The sequence below is a fragment of the Aythya ferina genome (genome assembly GCF_964211825.1).
Source record: "Aythya ferina genome assembly, chromosome: 2".
Taxonomy (NCBI): Eukaryota; Metazoa; Chordata; class Aves; order Anseriformes; family Anatidae; genus Aythya; species Aythya ferina.
Window position 1 is genome coordinate 136,444,809 of NC_140297.1, and position 17,281 is coordinate 136,462,089.

At 44.1% G+C, this 17,281-nt stretch overlaps 1 protein-coding gene and 1 long non-coding RNA gene across 4 annotated transcripts in view; one reads left to right on the top strand and one right to left on the bottom strand.

Annotated features, from left to right (window-relative positions):
- TMEM67 (transmembrane protein 67) overlaps positions 1–7,529 on the top strand; it is a 30,670-nt gene extending 23,141 nt beyond the window's left edge. For both annotated transcript variants that reach the window (XM_084511489.1, XM_084511488.1), the window contains 5 exons: positions 859–975; positions 1,065–1,169; positions 1,525–1,627; positions 3,862–4,004; positions 4,421–7,529. In XM_084511489.1, the coding sequence (XP_084367615.1) occupies positions 859–975; positions 1,065–1,169; positions 1,525–1,627; positions 3,862–4,004; positions 4,421–4,501 (549 nt within the window). In that variant the 3' untranslated portion in view covers positions 4,502–7,529. The remainder of the gene's footprint in view (positions 1–858; positions 976–1,064; positions 1,170–1,524; positions 1,628–3,861; positions 4,005–4,420) is intronic.
- A 2,137-nt stretch (positions 7,530–9,666) lies between these two features.
- Positions 9,667–16,135, bottom strand: LOC311433051. 2 transcript variants are annotated; one of them, XR_014690525.1, is made up of 5 exons: positions 13,133–13,299; positions 12,219–12,276; positions 12,014–12,113; positions 10,401–11,659; positions 9,667–9,770 (listed from the first exon to the last, which is right to left on the bottom strand). It is a non-coding gene; the product is annotated as an uncharacterized lncRNA (long non-coding RNA). The 2 variants fall into 2 exon arrangements; XR_014690526.1 differs by lacking the exons at positions 9,667–9,770; positions 13,133–13,299 and adding exons at positions 13,478–13,620; positions 14,752–14,834; positions 15,883–16,135 and having other exon boundaries at positions 11,323–12,276.
- Positions 16,136–17,281: the final 1,146 nt, after the last annotated feature.

Sequence of the window (17,281 nt, forward strand, 5' to 3'; positions counted from 1 at the left end):
TCTGAAAAACTCCTAGTAAAGAATCATCTACTCTTCAAATAAATTATTTTATTCTATCTATCCTCTTCTGGTGACATAACCTGACCTGTACAGAAATTCATTTGAATAAGTATTTTCTTCTGGTTTGTTGTATGTTGCATCTTTTTAGCAAGATCAAGCAAATGTCTAATATGATTGGTGCATGATGGGAGCACTTTGCACGAAATTTCGTGACATCTTGCACTTTTGTATGGACAAGTAGGAAGAAATTACTTTAGGCAAAGGATGTGATTATTACTGATAACTGAAAAAAGGCTGTGTGAAAATTAACATTGAAATGTCAAGGAATCTTTTAAATATAATTTTTGACTTAATTGTATTCCTGTGTTTTTTTGTTGTTGTTGTTTTTGTTTGTTTGTTTGTTTCTGAATTGTTTATTTTAATATAATTTTGGGAAAAGGTGGTTTTTTTCCCTTATGGAGATGTTGAATTTTCTGTTCTTGGTTTTCCTGAGATCTATTAAGAATGATCTGGTAAAGATATGGAAAAGTCAGAAATCCAAAACACAAGAAAAAGCAGAAAAATACAGAACAAATGATAAACATGAAACAAAAGGCTTCAGAATGAACATTAAAAGATGTTTTAGAAGGTAATGAAAAGAACATGACTAAAAAGAGCAATGACTTTGTGACAGCAGGGGTCAGGATTTCATGTTCTAAGAAAATCTTGCTATAACAGAGCCAAGGTGCAATGGATTCAAATATTTAGAGATATCAAGTACTTTATGTACATGAAAGAGAGGAAAAGAAAAGCCTTTGACTTTTTTTGGTCTATGTATGACATTAATTATGTCAATTAACAATTGTTTTAATTGTGTAGGAAAACCTGTGTAGTCAGAGAGGTTTGTTACCAAACACAGATGGCCAGACATTTCAGATTTCCATCTCAAGGAAAATGAGACTGCAGTACGATAGGATTCATGAAACCCTAACAAGAGTAAGTGAGACGTTTTTATTTTGTAAATGTTTTTTTAAAAAAGGTAATTTTTTTCCACTGAAATCATGGTCATATTTCTTTTTTTTCAGAGACGTGGTCCTGCTAGGTTTTTGGACTCATCTGCAAATACTTTTGAACAAAGCACAAGGGCATACAATGCCATGAACAAATTTCTCAGTTCTTTTATTGATCACGTATGTATTGATATTAATATATTCAGGAAAATTATATATATAATAAGTAGAGACTTAAAATTGTAAATCAGAAAGACAGTAATTTCTCTTCAAGCATTTGTGCTTAAAAACTTCTTGTTAAAGGCTTTATGGCAACCGAAACAGTGGTTCATTCAAGTAAAAAATTGGAGTACTGTCCAGCAGTACAGCCTGCTCTTAAAAAAGACAAATCCTTTTTTGTTATGTGTTTGTTTTTGTCTTGAAATAAACTGGTGCTTTTTTCATTTGTACAGGTCTAAGTAGCTGTACTCCACTTTGTAACAAGTACATTCTCTTTGTAATCATAAAACAAGTTTTGTCTTTCCTTTTCTTATAGGTTCATAAAGAAATGGATTATATTGTTAAAGATAAGTTGCTGCTTGAACGGATTCTAGGCATGGAGTTCATGGAGCCAATAGAGAAGAGTATTTTTTACAACGGTAAAATTGTGACTTGGCATTTGTACTTCTATAATACGTAGGTTTCAATGTAGATTTACTTCACAGGATTTACAATATAAACTGGATTTTACAGCAAGAGGTGTCATTAAATGATAGTTTCTAAGGGAATTATTTAACAGGTGTTCTTATTTTCTTATTCTATTTCTATTATGCAACTTAATTGCAATTTTTTATTCTTTTAGACAACTGAAAATACTGAGTAGAGTTGTGTACGTGTTTAGGAAGTGCTACCTTGACTTGCTATCTAGATCCAATATACACTTTGTAAATGGAAAGAAGAGCCACAATATTTAAATAGCTCAGTGTTTTGTTTTGTATAGAAATAAATTGCTTTTGAAACAGCTAAACATCCAGAAAGACAATTTCTCTAAAGAGGATATTGATCACAGTGAGGACGCTTTAGTGGAATAGTTGATGTTAATGTACCACACATCTTTGCAGACTGTACGGAGTAATTGAGGTTCTTGAATATTTTATTTCGAAGCTTTTTAAGTGTTGCCAATATCTACACCAAAACGAGTATTTCAGCAGGCACAGGGATGACACAAGTTCTGATTCTGGTCCCTGGGGCTATTTGGAATCAGACACTTGGGTTCTCCAATGCACTGTCCTGAAGCCCAAGCCCATGCTAAACCTAGCCATAAGTATTTCCAAGTACATGTGGTAAGAATAGGTTTAATGAAAGCTCTTAACCATGTTTCAGCCTTCAAGGTTCTGAAATCCTGAGTTGTGGTCTCCTCTAACATACAGCCTAGGGATCAGCATCCACATTGCAATGCAATATGAGCTGTGAAGCAGTAGGAGTATGAGCCTGATGCCAGTCTGTTTCCTCAGTCCCTGAGCTGTTTGGAATCCATCAAAAGTCTTTCCAAGCTTCATCTTTGAAAGACTTAGTTCAGACCCTTATTCTACCCCTAATCATAAATATGGCCATCACCTTTGTGAAACCTAAATATTAACTAGTGATCTGTGACAATGCAGCCCCTCGTTTTGAGTCCCTTAGGTCCTTGGCTCTCCAGCCTCACTGTTCAGAATCTTTAAACTCTATCAGAACCATAATCCAATCCTTTGGTATTACCAGATGACCATCATGCATCCTAAATATGTCGTTGTCTTTTATAATAGCAATCCCCACTTTTGATTATTGAGCTGTGCAGAACTTACACTGCTCTCTCAGACACCAGGGCTGCAAAAGCTGACCCCCTTGTTTGAATCAAAAGCCTTGCTATATAGTCTGGAATGCAGTACATGCTTTCAGACGAAGTAGAAGCCATGGCTGTAGTGTGAGGTCTTTTCTCATCCCAGATGTCTGAGCTACACATAATTCAGCAAAGGATCGGGCTCTCCTTCCCTATTAAGGCAAAGCACAGTATTTGGTAATGTGTATTACCAGGTAACCAGTATCTAGGACAATCATATAATATTCTGCTTTAGTTTCCTGACTGCCACTGTTTCAAACATCACCGTCACAAGCATTGCTCTGAATATATTGTGAGATGGCTTAGACAGCCATAGTTCCTAGAAGTTTAGATACAAGTCAGGATTTCATGGAAGTCAGGTGTATTCAGGTTGTAATGAAAATAAACTGTTGCCAATAAAAGTTGCATTAAACATAATAACATAAAAAAGCAGAAAGAAATAAAAGAACCTATTTTCAGTAGTTAAGTGTTTTCTCTTTTGAGAGTGGTGCTTGGTAACAAAGCAAAGAAGTTGATAAGTGGTTTAAACTGTTTTGGCAATGGAAAAAGGTAATTTAAGCTTAAAAGACCCATTTTTTGGAAGACTGTTTAGCAGATGAGCAAAGATAACACTAATCTCTGAAGCTCCTCATGATTAAGGTTTTAAGCATGTGTGTCATTGTTTTGTTGAGTTGGGCACAGAGTTAGCAGTTAAAAATCTCAGTGATGAGGAAGTTTTGTCTGCTTCTTGTTCAAGGCAGCCTTTTTTTAACAATTTGATTGAGACTTCTGGAGTGCACAAAGTTGTGTGTGGCACATGAGCTTTTCCTATTGTTCTTGTCAGTATTAAAACCATTTCATAAGTGAAAGGTCTTCTAGTATTTTGCTTAAATGGAAAACCATAACTACCTTACAAAATACCCTTGCTGTAAGTTTACTTTTTCTTACCAGCTTTATCAGTGTGGACTGATGAACTTCGCAAACCTGTAATTCACAGAAATAATCCTTTTTTCAAAAATTCCTTTCTTTCTGTAGATGAAGGACACTCTTTCGATGATGTTCTCTACTACGGCAATGAGACAACACTGCTCATCTTTGATATCCTGTTTTTCTCCATTGTGGATCTGGCTTCCCAAAGTTTCGTTTTAGCAGCTATTCTAACGTACTTGCAACAGGAGGTAAATTTCAATTTAAGAATACAATTGTATCTTTAAAATGAGGTTGGCATGAAAGCTTATATAGTTAGATAACTAAACCCTGTAGGCAGTATGTGGTGACAGAAGATTATACTGAGAGCTTATAAAGTTATTCATTATTTTTTCTTTTTGGAAAACAGGCTTAATTTTATTCACATGCATGTCATGAGTAAAGAGTCTACAAGTAGCTTTCAGTAGAAAACACAAATATCTGTTAAAATTAATCACAATTTTATCATATTTAGAGGTGAAAAGATATCAGAAGATACTTTGAAATTGCTAAAGGCACCTAATTCACTATTTATGATTTAAATATAATATGTAGTTATTTTATGTTGGCTATTGAAACCTGCTGTTCTAAGCACTTCTTCATTAATACAGTTTCTCTGTGTTGTTAGATATTCAGGTTTATTCGTAATACAGTTGGGCAGAAGAATTTGACATCCAAAACCTTGGTGGATGAACGATTTCTCATTTAGTTAAGAAGACTACAGACTTTGGTGAGGAGTTAATCATGAAAGTTGTGTCCAGGACCAAAGCATCTCTTCTGACCTACAGATTAATTCTGGTGTACTTTTCAATCATAATGTAATGGTTTTGCAATTTGTCATTTTTTATATTGTCTGGTATTAGATTTTATTTTTGTATATTTACAAATGTTTTTACTTTGTGAACACTAAGCCATAGGCCTTTAAAAGCAAAGATAAATTAAAAAAAGACTTAATGTTGTTTTTATTAGAAGAAAGTAAAGATTATTTAATGGCTTTTGATAAGATATGGAACACTAATTTTGAGGAAATAATTCAAGCATTCTCTTTGGCAAGATTGGCTGTCAACTCTTAAGTTTTCTGGAAATACCTTTTTTTTTTTCTTTTTTTTTTACATTTTGTTGTTTTTAATTTATTTTGAGGTATAATGTTTAGCAAACATACTTCGGTTTTATTCAGCACAGGCTTTGTTGTGAGTTGAATTAATATTTCAAGAGGGCTATCTAAAAATGACTTATTTATAGTGACTCCAACTTGAAATTTTAACTTTTCTTCATTGTGTCATAGTAGTAAATGCTTTTGTCTCTTTTCTTTATCATTGTTTTTTTTTGTGTGTAGACTATACATGACAAAGTTTCCTTATGTCTGCGATACAGCATCACTACAGCAATGCAGAAAAGCAGGCTAATCATAACTGAACAGAGGAGATGTTTGTAGGTATTTTGGGTTTGATCCTGATCTTCTCTCATCTGATGTGAGCTGCTCAGGGAAATAATAATAGGACTAATTCTGTGCTGTTTCCACACAAGTGAAACACAAGCAACTATTCATATCTTCTTAAAGTGTTCTTCACAGGTGCCTATATATGCTCATATGCTTCAGGCTCTCTAATTTTCTGGCTTTGTTATCTTTGGACTTAACAACCATACCTTTATCATATTTTTGAAATTTAGTCAAGTTAATCATTGTTCAAGTGCCATTTGTTAAGTATTAAGGGAGATTACGAATGGCCTTCGAAACACCTCAAAGCGAGGTGTCTACCTCCCATTTGTATCTTTGAAAAGTCTCCCTGCTTTTTTAAAGTAATATTTTTCATTAAATGATTAAACACGAATTTTGTTTGCTGTTTTTGTAACTGTCATTTATCTTTAGATTATTCAACAACGGACTCTCACCAGCAAAAACACCATAAAGGAGTAAGTCAAGGCTAGCATCCTTATTCAGAACAGAGATGAAGGACATGGTTAGTTGCACCTAGCAGATTTTAAATGCAGGCATGCTTATCGGAGTTGGAGCAGCATTGTTTTTCAGGTGTTTCTTGGTTTCACAAAGAGAAAGGTGTTGTTAATGTTAATACCATATCATATCATAAATTTAAACTTATGTCCAGGAATATGGATGTAAATCTCAGGGTCACTTGTTCTAATGCATTTGCTTTTGGTGTTGCAAAAATAGTGTAGCTTTCTTGTCCAATATGGTTTCCATTAACTGATAGGATGTGTATTTGCCAAGTAAGGCTGTAAGGGAGATAACTGAAAGGTTGATTTTTCAGCAAGACATCCATTTATTAATATGCAGCTTAGCATAAACATTTCTATACCATGCTTTCTTTATTTTTGTCTACTACTGTGCACAATTCTTAGTTTGTTGGTGCACCCTATGCTACAAAAAAGTTGAGAATATATAATTTGCAGCAGCAAAATGTCCACTGCATAAAATCAAGGTTAATGCCTTTATAGGGAGCGTAGTAAGTAGAAGTGTCCTTTAGGTTCTGGATCTATAAAAACAGCCCCAAACCGTATTCCCACTGAGGACTATGACGTGACTTCACTAGTTGTGAGGTTTCTATCGTATCACCTGTCAGTGATGTACTGAGTGCCAAACCTCTAAACTAAGCTATGGAGCCATCTGAAAAATGGTCTGCAACAGGACATTTGCAAGGCAAAGTTAGGCTCCTATGATGCCCATGCATTTCTCTGGGCAGGATTTTTGCATAGCTTACCCACGTGTAACTACACTTCCCAGATCTTACAACTCTGGCACGTCCCGTGATAGAACTGAGCATCGTTGTCAGTGATAACAGAAGCTTTTTCTCTGTAGATTCCGATGATGGGTTCGTAGTCAAGAAGTTAGTTATTTCAGGGAGCTGAGCCCTGCTTCAAACACACCTCCTCCAGAGTGTCCTGGTTTGTGACTGACTTCAGTCAGAACAAGTAAAGGTAGTAATCAGACCCTGCTAAACCAGGGAATGTCTGCAGGCATAATGCAGATGTGATTGTGCCATCTGCAGACACAGCCATGTAGCATTAATTTAGTCAGTCTGGGAACAGCAGAAATGGAGACGTGGCAGCATGTGGGCTCTCCCTCTATACCTTATTCTCAACGCTTTTGCTAAGCAGGTACATCTTTCCATGCAAAAATTACACTTTGAGTTTGCCTTTGATTAACTGCTGTTCAGAAGGGTGTGTGGAAGCTTTTAATGGCCTTGTGGTTTGAAAGAACTACTGGTAAAGGCAACTCCTGTTGCAGATAAATGATAAATTAACCTGAAATTGTCCTGTCAAAACAGTTGAGTCACTTGCTCCCCTACTTCTCCTCAGTGCACACACTACTCTGTTGTGTTTTAGTTTTCCAGGCCATTTATCTAAAATGTTAATATAGCTAACATGGTTGCTGTACATGATTTAGAAAATAATTACAGGAGTCAAAAGCTCCAGGAATTCATAGATTTTCTTCATTCCTGATGACTATTGAATGCTTGAAATGGGTTAACTGTGCTGTGTTCTCCTATTGGTTGGTATTTGTTCAAGAAATAGCTCTTAGGATTGTATTTCCAATTTAATGTGTGTTCTTTTTTTCTTTTTTTAAAATTAGTCAGCAGCTACAATGTGTCATCCGTGTGTTGAGCGTCTTTAACTTTATAAATGTTTTAATCCCACAGGATTGGGATTATGGATTTGATAATCCCATATCAAACTTTCATACCCGTCCCTCTGAGCAATAAAGAAGTTTTCAAGGATTGGAGAAGTCTTTTTGCACTCATTCACTCAGCTGACCCAAGTCTACAACACTCTTTTCCTTCCATAACCACGAGAGGTTTCAGAACAGTGCAGGAGGTGTTTGCTCGTTCTGTGGTTTGCTCGTTCTGAAGCTCTCTTGGGACAAGGGTAAGAAAGGGACATGGCACGGAGGTAAATCATACAAGAGGGGAGAGGTGCAGCTGGCGTGAGGCTCAAACTTCCACCCTGCCCGTCAGGTTGCTGCAGCATGGGCGAGGTGGCAGTGCCACCAAAACATTTCTCTTTGTTTGCAAAGCGTGACCAGTGGATGACTTGGGGAGGGTGACGTTGCAACGTGCTCCTAAGAAAATCATGAGGAAGCTGGGATGGCGGAAGAAGGTAACCAGCAAAGCCCTCAAAGCCAGCCTCCTGCAACCACACAAGCTTTCCCGTGTGTCTCTGCTTTTCTCTAGCCAGTATCGTGGCCTTTTCCAGTGCGCCTTCTCACCATTTGAAAGCACCGAACCCCTGTCCCTCTTTCCTGCACCTCATCCTCCACCAGCAGTGCCTGCCGCAGCCTCGTACTTCACCCCACATCGTCAGAAATGTCAGGCAGGTGCCCTGCTCGCCTTTTTCTCAGCAAGAGGCATTAATAATTTAAATGAACACAGCCGCTCTGCTGTACCAGCTGCTGCTTGTGCAGGAACTTCATAGCCTGGGGACTTGGCACTTTGCTCAAAGCTGGCAGCTTGCTTGGGGAATTAGCTGCTAAGCCCTGTTTCTGCAGGGAAGCACACGCAAAATGGTGCTTTCAGCAAGAGCAAGGCCGTGGCTGTGGCCCTGCAGGCTGGCATCTGTGCTCTTGTGCCTGCGGGGAGACCTGCTTGAGGCTACGGGTCACAGATGAAGTGATGTTCCCCAGAAACCCCACACAGAAACCCCTGCTATTATAATGGATATTGAATTTCCACTTTACAGCTCTCTTCGTCAGGGTGGCAGAAAGCCATCGAGTGAGGTTGGTTGGTTGGGTTGCTCGGTTGGTTTTAATCACTGAAAATAGTGAAGGAAGAAGTTGGCCAGCTCACATGGTGTGGAAGGAGCTGAAATGAAAAACAAACAAGCTGTAATGCCATCTTCTTCGTGACCTCTTCACCCCGCTTTACAACCAGGGGGAAATAATTCCCCTCTAATCATTCACAAAATCAGTCACCGGTTCTTCCTGCAATGCTGAACTAAGGTATTTGCATTAGGCTTAGCCAGATCCATGGGCCGAGCAGTGCTGCAACAGTTTTACTCTTTTCATAGAGCTCTTTTCAGAATCATTAAGGTGGAAAAGCCCTCCGGGATCACCTGGTGCAACCATCCCCTACCACCAGTGTCACCCACTGAACCGTGTCCCCAAGCACCACATCCAACCTCTCTCATCGCGAGGCTTTCGTAGCTGCTCATGGTCACGTCCCAATCCCAGGGTCTGGCTTTGAGGCGCAGGGCCCAGGCTGGCAGAGGAGTTTAAACGAGACAAAGGAGCGGAGAGGAGCTGATCCCTTCTGGGGAACGGCTTTTATTTCCCGAGGCTTTTAGCTCTCAGCTTCTGCTTTCCGCACTGGCCCACCTCGCCCATGAAGGGCCGCTGAGGTGGAGCTGGACAGAGAGCGGCTCTGCAGGCCCCAGGAGCCAGCAGGTGGATTCCCCCAGCCCAGCACCACTTCATTTCCACAAAAAAAAAAAACAGTTCCTGACCATCCCGAGAGGCAGCAGGGCCCTGTAATCCCCGTGGCCCCAAGGCGTTGCTTAAGAGTTTGCAGGCAGGTTGTAAGCAACCATAAAAACCTCCCCAAGCTCACGTCTCGGTCCAAAGGCTTGCGATGCTGCAGCTCCCTGTCTCCAAGGATTGCTGCTAGCTCAGGGAGAGGGGAGGAAGAAAAATCCTCGTGTTTGCTTTGGCCGGGGCCGCTGGTGCCTGTCAGCACTTCTGTCAAAAAGAAAAACCCCACAGCACCAAGCCCGTGCTGAAACCCCACTGGTGGCCGATTCCCATGGCTGCCTGGTAGCACCGGCTCCTACCCGCTTTGCTCCCAAAATATTTACTTTGTGATTAACTTGGGAGCGGGGCCATCACGTGCGGTCCCGACGAACTCGGCGGTGAATGAGATGCAATTTTCCTTCGGGTTTGCACAGGAGTGATGAAGGCTGCGCTCGAAGCAAGCCCTGAATGGGAATGTTTCAAATCCCTTCCTGCGCTTCCCAAATGCGGCAGGGAGCTGGCAGGGGCAAAAAAAATGCAGGATGAAGGACCCGTTTCTACAAACCATGGGTGCTGGCTGAGGAGGGGTGTTTCTGGCAGCCCTTCTCCCCCTCCTCCAGCTGCTGCTCCCAGCACAATCCCAGCAGCACCGCCGCACCCCCTGACCCGCCTCCGAAAAGGCATTTTTGGCACTGACCCGGCACATTTGGGTCAAAGATGTTGTGCAGAGGCTCAAAACTCCCCCTGTACAGCTGCTGCTGCTGGGTGGAGGAGGGCAAAAACACCCAGGAACACACAGGCTCCTGGTGCAAGCCAGCCTGTGCAGCGTGCTCTTGCTCGAAGGGCAGCAGCACCGGGACCAGCCCTGGCTCAAATTCTGCCTTCCCGAAAAGCTGCCCCAGCGCTGCCAGCTGGGCTCAGCACTGAGGCTGAGCTCAAGTCCCCTGCTGCCATTTGAGGTTGGTGGTGTGGAGGGCTGTGCTGCCTCGTCTCAGGAGCTTTGGTGCTCTGCACGGCCACGTCACGAGCTGCACCCAGCATTTCCTCGGAGGCTGAGCACAAGCTGCAACACCTTGGTCAGTGTGAACTAAAACCACATGAGTTTCTTCAAAGAGGACAGAGCTGTGACATCCTCTGAGCGTCCCACCCGGCCCCTGCACATCAGGTGCTGTCACTGCTGGCTGCTGTAGGGTGATTTTGAGGTGGAAACCGAAGAGCAAACCTCCCATTTCTGCCTAGGACAATCTCTGTGATAATTCCTTCAAAGGGCTTCAAAACAAGAAGCCTGGAACAGGAGCTGATACTAGAGAGAGAGGTAAAAGTGAAGGATAACACAGACATCTCTGTGGCCAGAGAACAGTGAAAAAATATCTTAAAAGCTGCAAGAGATCGGGTTAAAAAAATGTGTTGCTTAAACCACCCCCTGCCAGTAAGTGACCTTAAATATTCTCTGTTTTACTTGTTACACATTTGCTTGTGTTTATTGAGTTCAGCCCGCTCCATGCTGTGCCTTTGGCGTGTCTTCTTCTCGTGGCACCCTCAGGTCCTTTTGTGCAGCCGGCGGTGTCACCCCGCTGCTTTCCTTCCCTCGGTGCCAAGGGAGGAGGCTGAAGGAACAAAGCAGCAGAGCTGATGCTTCCAGTGGAGGAAGCACGGTGGTGAGGCTAATCAAAAACAATCTCTCTGGAAAGATCTCAAGCAAACGTTATTCTTACAGTGCTAGGCTCACAATAGTCTGAGTTGTGTGCCCTATTGTATTGTTATACGTTCGTGTTAGATATGTTTACTCTTAGATGGAGAACCACAAATCACTCCACTGCCCTCAGCTCCGTGTTACTGCTATCTACGTCTTACCAGATTTAGCCAGAAAGTCTGAATTCTGTCAAAACAGGTAGATATTGCCACCCCCTCCAGTTATTTTACATCAATCCCGATCAGAAATACACATCCATGAAGCGGTATGTTGGGGCCACGCGCTCACCTGCAGGCACACGCATCCCCTCTTTTTGCAGTGTAATCACTTCACTGGTTAAAGTCTTTTTTTTTTTATTTATTTATTTTTTTTATTATTTTTTTTTTTCTAACCCACAGCACAGCAAAATGGAAAAAGGCACCGTGTTTTGCTGCTCTGCTCCATACATCACTGCCGAGAATCGGCCACCACAGGGCTCAGGAATTAGTGCTTAGCTGGCAGTTCTGCTGATAACGCGTGAGGCAAGGCAGCCTGCTCGTTTTACGGCCGCGTTGTCCCTGCTGACAGAAGTAAAAACCTGCTTTTGTCACTGTCAATAAACAAATTGGAAGCTGGAGGGAAGTTTTCCATCAAAACAACAGCTTTTCGTCAGGAAATGCCACTTCATCAGAATCAGAGCGCTTCGAACCAGCCGAGCGGCTCCTAATGGACTTCTGAGGAAAGCAAAAAACAAATTTCTGTTCAGAAACCATCTCATTCATTGCTGCTTTCTTGAACTGCAGGGTTCCCACCTCTGTGTGTCTGGGGGACTCCTAATATTTCAGACTATTTTCCAGAGCTGGGGATGCTGGAAATGCCTAGCAGGAAATTGGGCTTGGCCCCCTGCAGTGCAGGCTGCAGTCGGGCACCCCACAGGACACCATCTCACTCCGAGGACAGGTGGGTTTCCATGCCCACCCCCAGGGAACAAGGAGCCTGGGCATATTGAAGAGGGCACGGGTAACACAAAAGGAAGTTAATGGGGGAAAAAAGAGGGTCATAGGAACACCAAACCTGACATAACCGACCTCAAGCCCAGGACAGAAACACTTCCCAGTGCCCAAGGGGCAAGACACAAGCTTATAACCTCCCTGTGAAGAGCTTCTGCTGCTGCTTCTGGTTGATTACCTGCAATTAAGAGTGCACTTAGTTATGAGCACAGAGCTGAATTCCTCGTTAACATCCATATCAGATGCCCGCACGTTCCTCCAGAGCACTGGTTTAGCATCAGACCTGGCGTGGGTGCAAGCCAAGGGTGGCGGAGAGCAGAGGAGGTGCCCCATGGCTCTGGCTGCGTTTGAGGAAACACAATAAATATATTAAATACTTCTCATTTCTTTTGCCTGCAGAAAGTAAAAGGAGTGAGCGACACAGGAAAAGACAAAGGAAGATGAGGAAAGATGAGGGATTTGGAGGGAAAAATGTTTTCCCATTCTCACCACTGAGGCTTGGTGCCTACAGCAGGGGTTATGACTTGTGCAATGTCCCATCCTTTTCCCACCCTGATGGACATGTGTTTACTGAACTCAGAGACACAACTGAACAGTCTTTTACCTCTTTCTCTTTGACCTCTTTTTGCTTTTGCCATATGTCATAGGGTCACAGAATGGTTTGGGTTGGAAGGGACCTTAAAGCCCATCTAATTCCCACCCCCTGCCATGGGCAGGGACACCTCCCACCAGCCCAGGCTGCCCAAAGCCCCATCCAGCCTGGCCTTGAGCACCTCCAGGGATGGGGCATCCACAGCTTCTCTGGGCAGCCTGTGCCAGGGCCTCACCACCCTCTGAGTGAAGAATTTCCTCCTATCTGATCTAAATCTCTCCTCTTCTAGTTTAGAGCCACTCCTCCTTGTCCTATCCCTGCACCCCCTTACACAGAGTCCCTCCCCAGCCTTCCTGTAGCCCCCTTTAGGCACTGGACCTCTAGTTCCAGCGTTACCTCACTCTTAGCCTCATCAGATTTTCACTGCAGGAAAATTATTTCCACTACTTAGGTTTTAATTAAAAAATGGTTTAAATTCCTCTCATTATTTAGTGGAACTTGAAGGGTTTTACAGGAGCTAAACGTGCCTTTATTCTTTTATTTTTTTATTTTTTATCTTACGGCTTTTCATCTTCTAATTACTCCATCAAGGCTTGAAAACTCACAGATTTCCTACGGTCCGCGTTTCAGACGCGGGCTCAATCCGGTTCTCCACGGGGTATTAAACACAAAGCAGAGATCAAAGGGAAAACGCAGCGCTCGGTGTTCGGTACAGGAGCTGCCAGTGCTGTTCCGAGGCGTGTTTCAGACAGAGCCATGCAAACCGATTTGCAAAGGAAAACTCGGCTGCAGGCTTTCTGAAAGGATTCGGTGCTAACTGAACCAATGATCTCCCTCACTCTTTTTTTTTTTTTTTTTTTTTTTTTTTCAAAAGGAGCTTTATCAGAAAAAGACAGAAACATCCTTAATATTCCTACCACAAACCAGGCTCGGTTCCAGAAATATTTTACCTCTGAGTAAGCGGGGAAATGAGCTTTTGTGCCGTCCCACTCCAGTGACTCACCGCTCGCTCGGCGCAGCCCGGAGCATCCTTGCACAGCCCCCGTCAGCAGCGGTGCTCAGCCAAGCATGTGCCTCCTCCACAGCTCCCGGGCTGCAAGCAAACGAAAGATTTATTGCGCGGTGGGTACGACATACGTATGCCTTACGTCCACTCGGCGACAGGCGTTCAAGCTCTGAGAGCTCTCAGAGTAAGATTAAAGCACGGCAAATGCTGGTCTTCCTCAATGCTGTGCCAGTTTTGTATTGCATATCTTGTTCAGCTGCTTCGAAACAAAATCCTGGTCCCGTTGGGTGATGGGGGGTTGATCCTTTACAAAAAGGATTGGGGACAACCCTACAGCAGGGGTTATGAGCAGCCTTTTGGTGCCACATTTATCTTGTCCTGATGTGCCATCCTATTTTCTCTGGCATTCCTCGATTACCAGGGCACAGCCCCAGGCGTGCCAAGCCCTCACCCACAGGGCGGTGTGACCCGGCTCACAAAATCTGCTTTGCGATGACCCAGGAGCCTAAAAAGCTCCCAAATCATTACTGATTATTCGTGTGTCACTTATGCAAACACTCAGAAGATACCCTGCCATGTCTCATCTAGAGCAGCCGTTTTCTTCTCAGCTGGTACAACGTGAAGTCCTGGACGATTTCTTCTTACCAGCCACCATCTTCAGTCACCCCAAGCTCTTTTTTTCTTCCCCAGTGAAAATAACTGCTCATACAATGCGGGTCTTTACACGCAACGTATCCTTTATAAAAGGAAGTCGTGGGTGTGCTTGTTTGCTTTATGGGCGATATTTTTGCAACAAATGAAAATACCGAACTAACTTTCAGGAAACAAGAGGAATTTATGTACCAAATTTCTGCAGGCTGGGTGCAGCAAATGCCATGCCGCTCACTGGTCCCAGTGGAAATGAGACTGCAAAACGTCCCCCCGCACATGTTTGCTCGAGCGTCGCTAAATGAGCAAAAGCTTTTGTATCGTGGTTAATTACAGAAATGGCAATCTGTCTTTCATTGTATCTGGGCGGGAGGAGAAACGAGAATTACGATATAATAAAGCCAATTTTGGGACCCGGCTGTAACCATGGCAACCTTCACTCACAGCCTTTCACTGGGAGTATGGGGAGATGGTGCACTTGGCAGGCCTGCCTGAATCATCTAAAACACCGGCTTGCAAATGTTGCAAAGATGTGAACTTTCACCGAAATTAAACTTTTGCGTTCATCACCTGACGTTACCTCTGCCTTCCCCTCTCTCTGCGGGCTGCGGGGAAATGTCCTCTCCGAACAGGCAGACGCTGGGGGAGATGCACTGCAGGGTTATGCACAAAGGGAAAAAAAAAAAAAAAAAAAGAGGAGAATTCCAGAATTAAATATTTTCTGAGCCACGTTCCCCTCCTGCTCACGTTTTTCCCTCCCACCTTCGCTGGCGTCAGCACGCAGGGATGTGAGACCAGGAGCTACGTCTGTGCCCGTAGCTCATCCTTCAGGATTTAAACCCAGAATTTTTGTTTTTTTTTTTTGGATGCAGACCTGGCAGCATTTTCTTTCTGGGTGTTGGAGCCCGGCGCTGGGCAGCAGGTCCCATGCCCCCGAGCACGGGCTGGGCACGGGGAGCTCACCGTGCGTGCGCGTGGGGCCTGAATTTATCACGAGCTGGAAGCACTTCAGAGCGGCCGGCGGCGCGGATTTGCTGAGCCAAGCCCCGCAGAGGTGAAGGACAACGAGGCGCTGACCTTTCCTACAGCCCCGGGAACGTGGCTGCGGCCCCAAATGACTTCCTAGAGCTGCTCGAGGCGGAGAAGCCTCCTTGCCAGCGCTGTGTCTCTGCACAAAGCACCTTTTTTGTATGTGCTTTCCACGGAGAGGGAAGGAATTATCTATCTGTGATTCAAGCACATCCAGATCCCCCTTCCAGGCTGCTGTGGTGCCTTCATTCTGCTACGCGGGCTTCGAGTTCAAAGTCAATGCGAAGCAGCAAACAGCGAGAGCCTACCTGTGAAGCCTTTTCCAGGAAGCCCTTTGCCCTAGCGTCCTCTTTTTTTGCTGTCATTTTCAGTGTCATGCCCCTGAACTCACTTTACTGTGCCCTTTGCATTTCTGCCCTTCATTTTTGTGGTGCTTTATTTATTAATTTATTTGTTTATTAACCCCTTTTTTCCCCTTATGTGTGCATTTGTGACTCCACGGACTCACGGGATGTGCTGTTGCCTCACACTGTGATACAGGTGCAATACTTTGGGTGCTGGATTGTACTATTCTGTTTTTTTGTTGTTGTTTTTTTTTTTTTTTTTTTTTTTTTAGTAATCAAAGAGTCCTTCAGCCGCTTCCTCAGGCTGAACCACCACGACGTATCTTACCTCATCACTTTGGAAACGCTCTTTGGGTGCGTTGGAGCACTTCCACTTCAAAGCACGGCCAGCCACGGGAGATGAATTCCTGTGAGCGCTGAAAATGAGAGAGCATTAAAGCGGTGCCTGTGATGGCAATATCTGGGAGCGAGTTTGTTTTCTGAAGGCTGAGAGCAAATCCTTTCTTCGCTGTCTCACGTGGGGCTTCATAATCACATCAGCAGCGCTTTTAGAAGAAACGGGAGCACTGCGATACTGCAGTTTGAGGAGGAAACAGAAACACTGACTCGGAGTCAATCAGCTCCCGATCACCAGTGCTGTAATTTAAAACGTAAATGCCTTTCCGAGCTCATCTATTCGAAGCTGGATGGAGCCCAGCATGCTTCAGTTTTTAAATAACTCATTCCCATGACCTTTGCAACTCGCTCACTTACACAACCGTGCAGAAAAGAGCCTCGCACACATGACTCAGGCTGCCGTAGGGTTGCTGAAATCCAAGAAGGCAGCCTACATAGCGTGAGCACAAGCAAAAGGGAGAAGAAAAGGCTGATTATATAACACCCAGCCCCATCGAACCAACCCCCCTGCTGTCACACAAAGCTGTGGGCTTCGGAGATTCAGCCACGGCTCCAAGAAGTTTCAAAGAAATCCCCTGACGTCGCTGGGGTCTCACCCCAGCGTTTCGTATCGGAGCTAGCAGGAGAGAAATAATCCCTCCCTCGCAAAACCCTGCTCTGAAACACACAGCGTGCAGTCTGGACGCGTTCCAGCCCATCTGAAACACGTTGAGTAAAGTGACCCCGGGGGAAGAGCAAGGTGCCTGGGTTGCTCACTTGCAGGCCCAAAATCATCTGCGATTTTGCACCACCTCCCTGACCCCTGCCGTCGCTGATCCGTGCAGCTGAATATGCCGGGTATTTGGACTTGCGAGCTAAGCCCAGCACTGGGCTGGGATCCAGAGGCGAGGACGGCACCCAGGTGCCAACCTGCGGCAAAGCCAGAGCTGGGATCCCGAAATGCCCTTCTAAAAAACTCCCGAGGACAAGAAAGGCACTCCTAAAGCCGTCCTGGTGGAAATGGTCACAGTCTAGATTTGTCTTAACAGCTAAAAGCCTGGCTCAGGAGCGTGGCTTTGTAGTGTTGAGATCCACGGGGTCTCTCAGAGGGAGGTGTCAGCTCCTCCAGTTCCTCAACACTGTAACAGAGCTTGGCTTATCTCCTAAGACACGGTGTTGTTCCCTCCACAGGTTCCTCTCCCACCGTGTGAAGAGCCCAGTGGCAAAAGCTTATTCCCTGTAACTGGTCTGATTTTCCAGGAGAGCACCCCGAGTGCCCGGTCAGCTGGGGTGAGGGTAATCCCTACCCCGCTCCGCCGGCTGCTGTCCGACACACAGGAATCCTCCGCGCC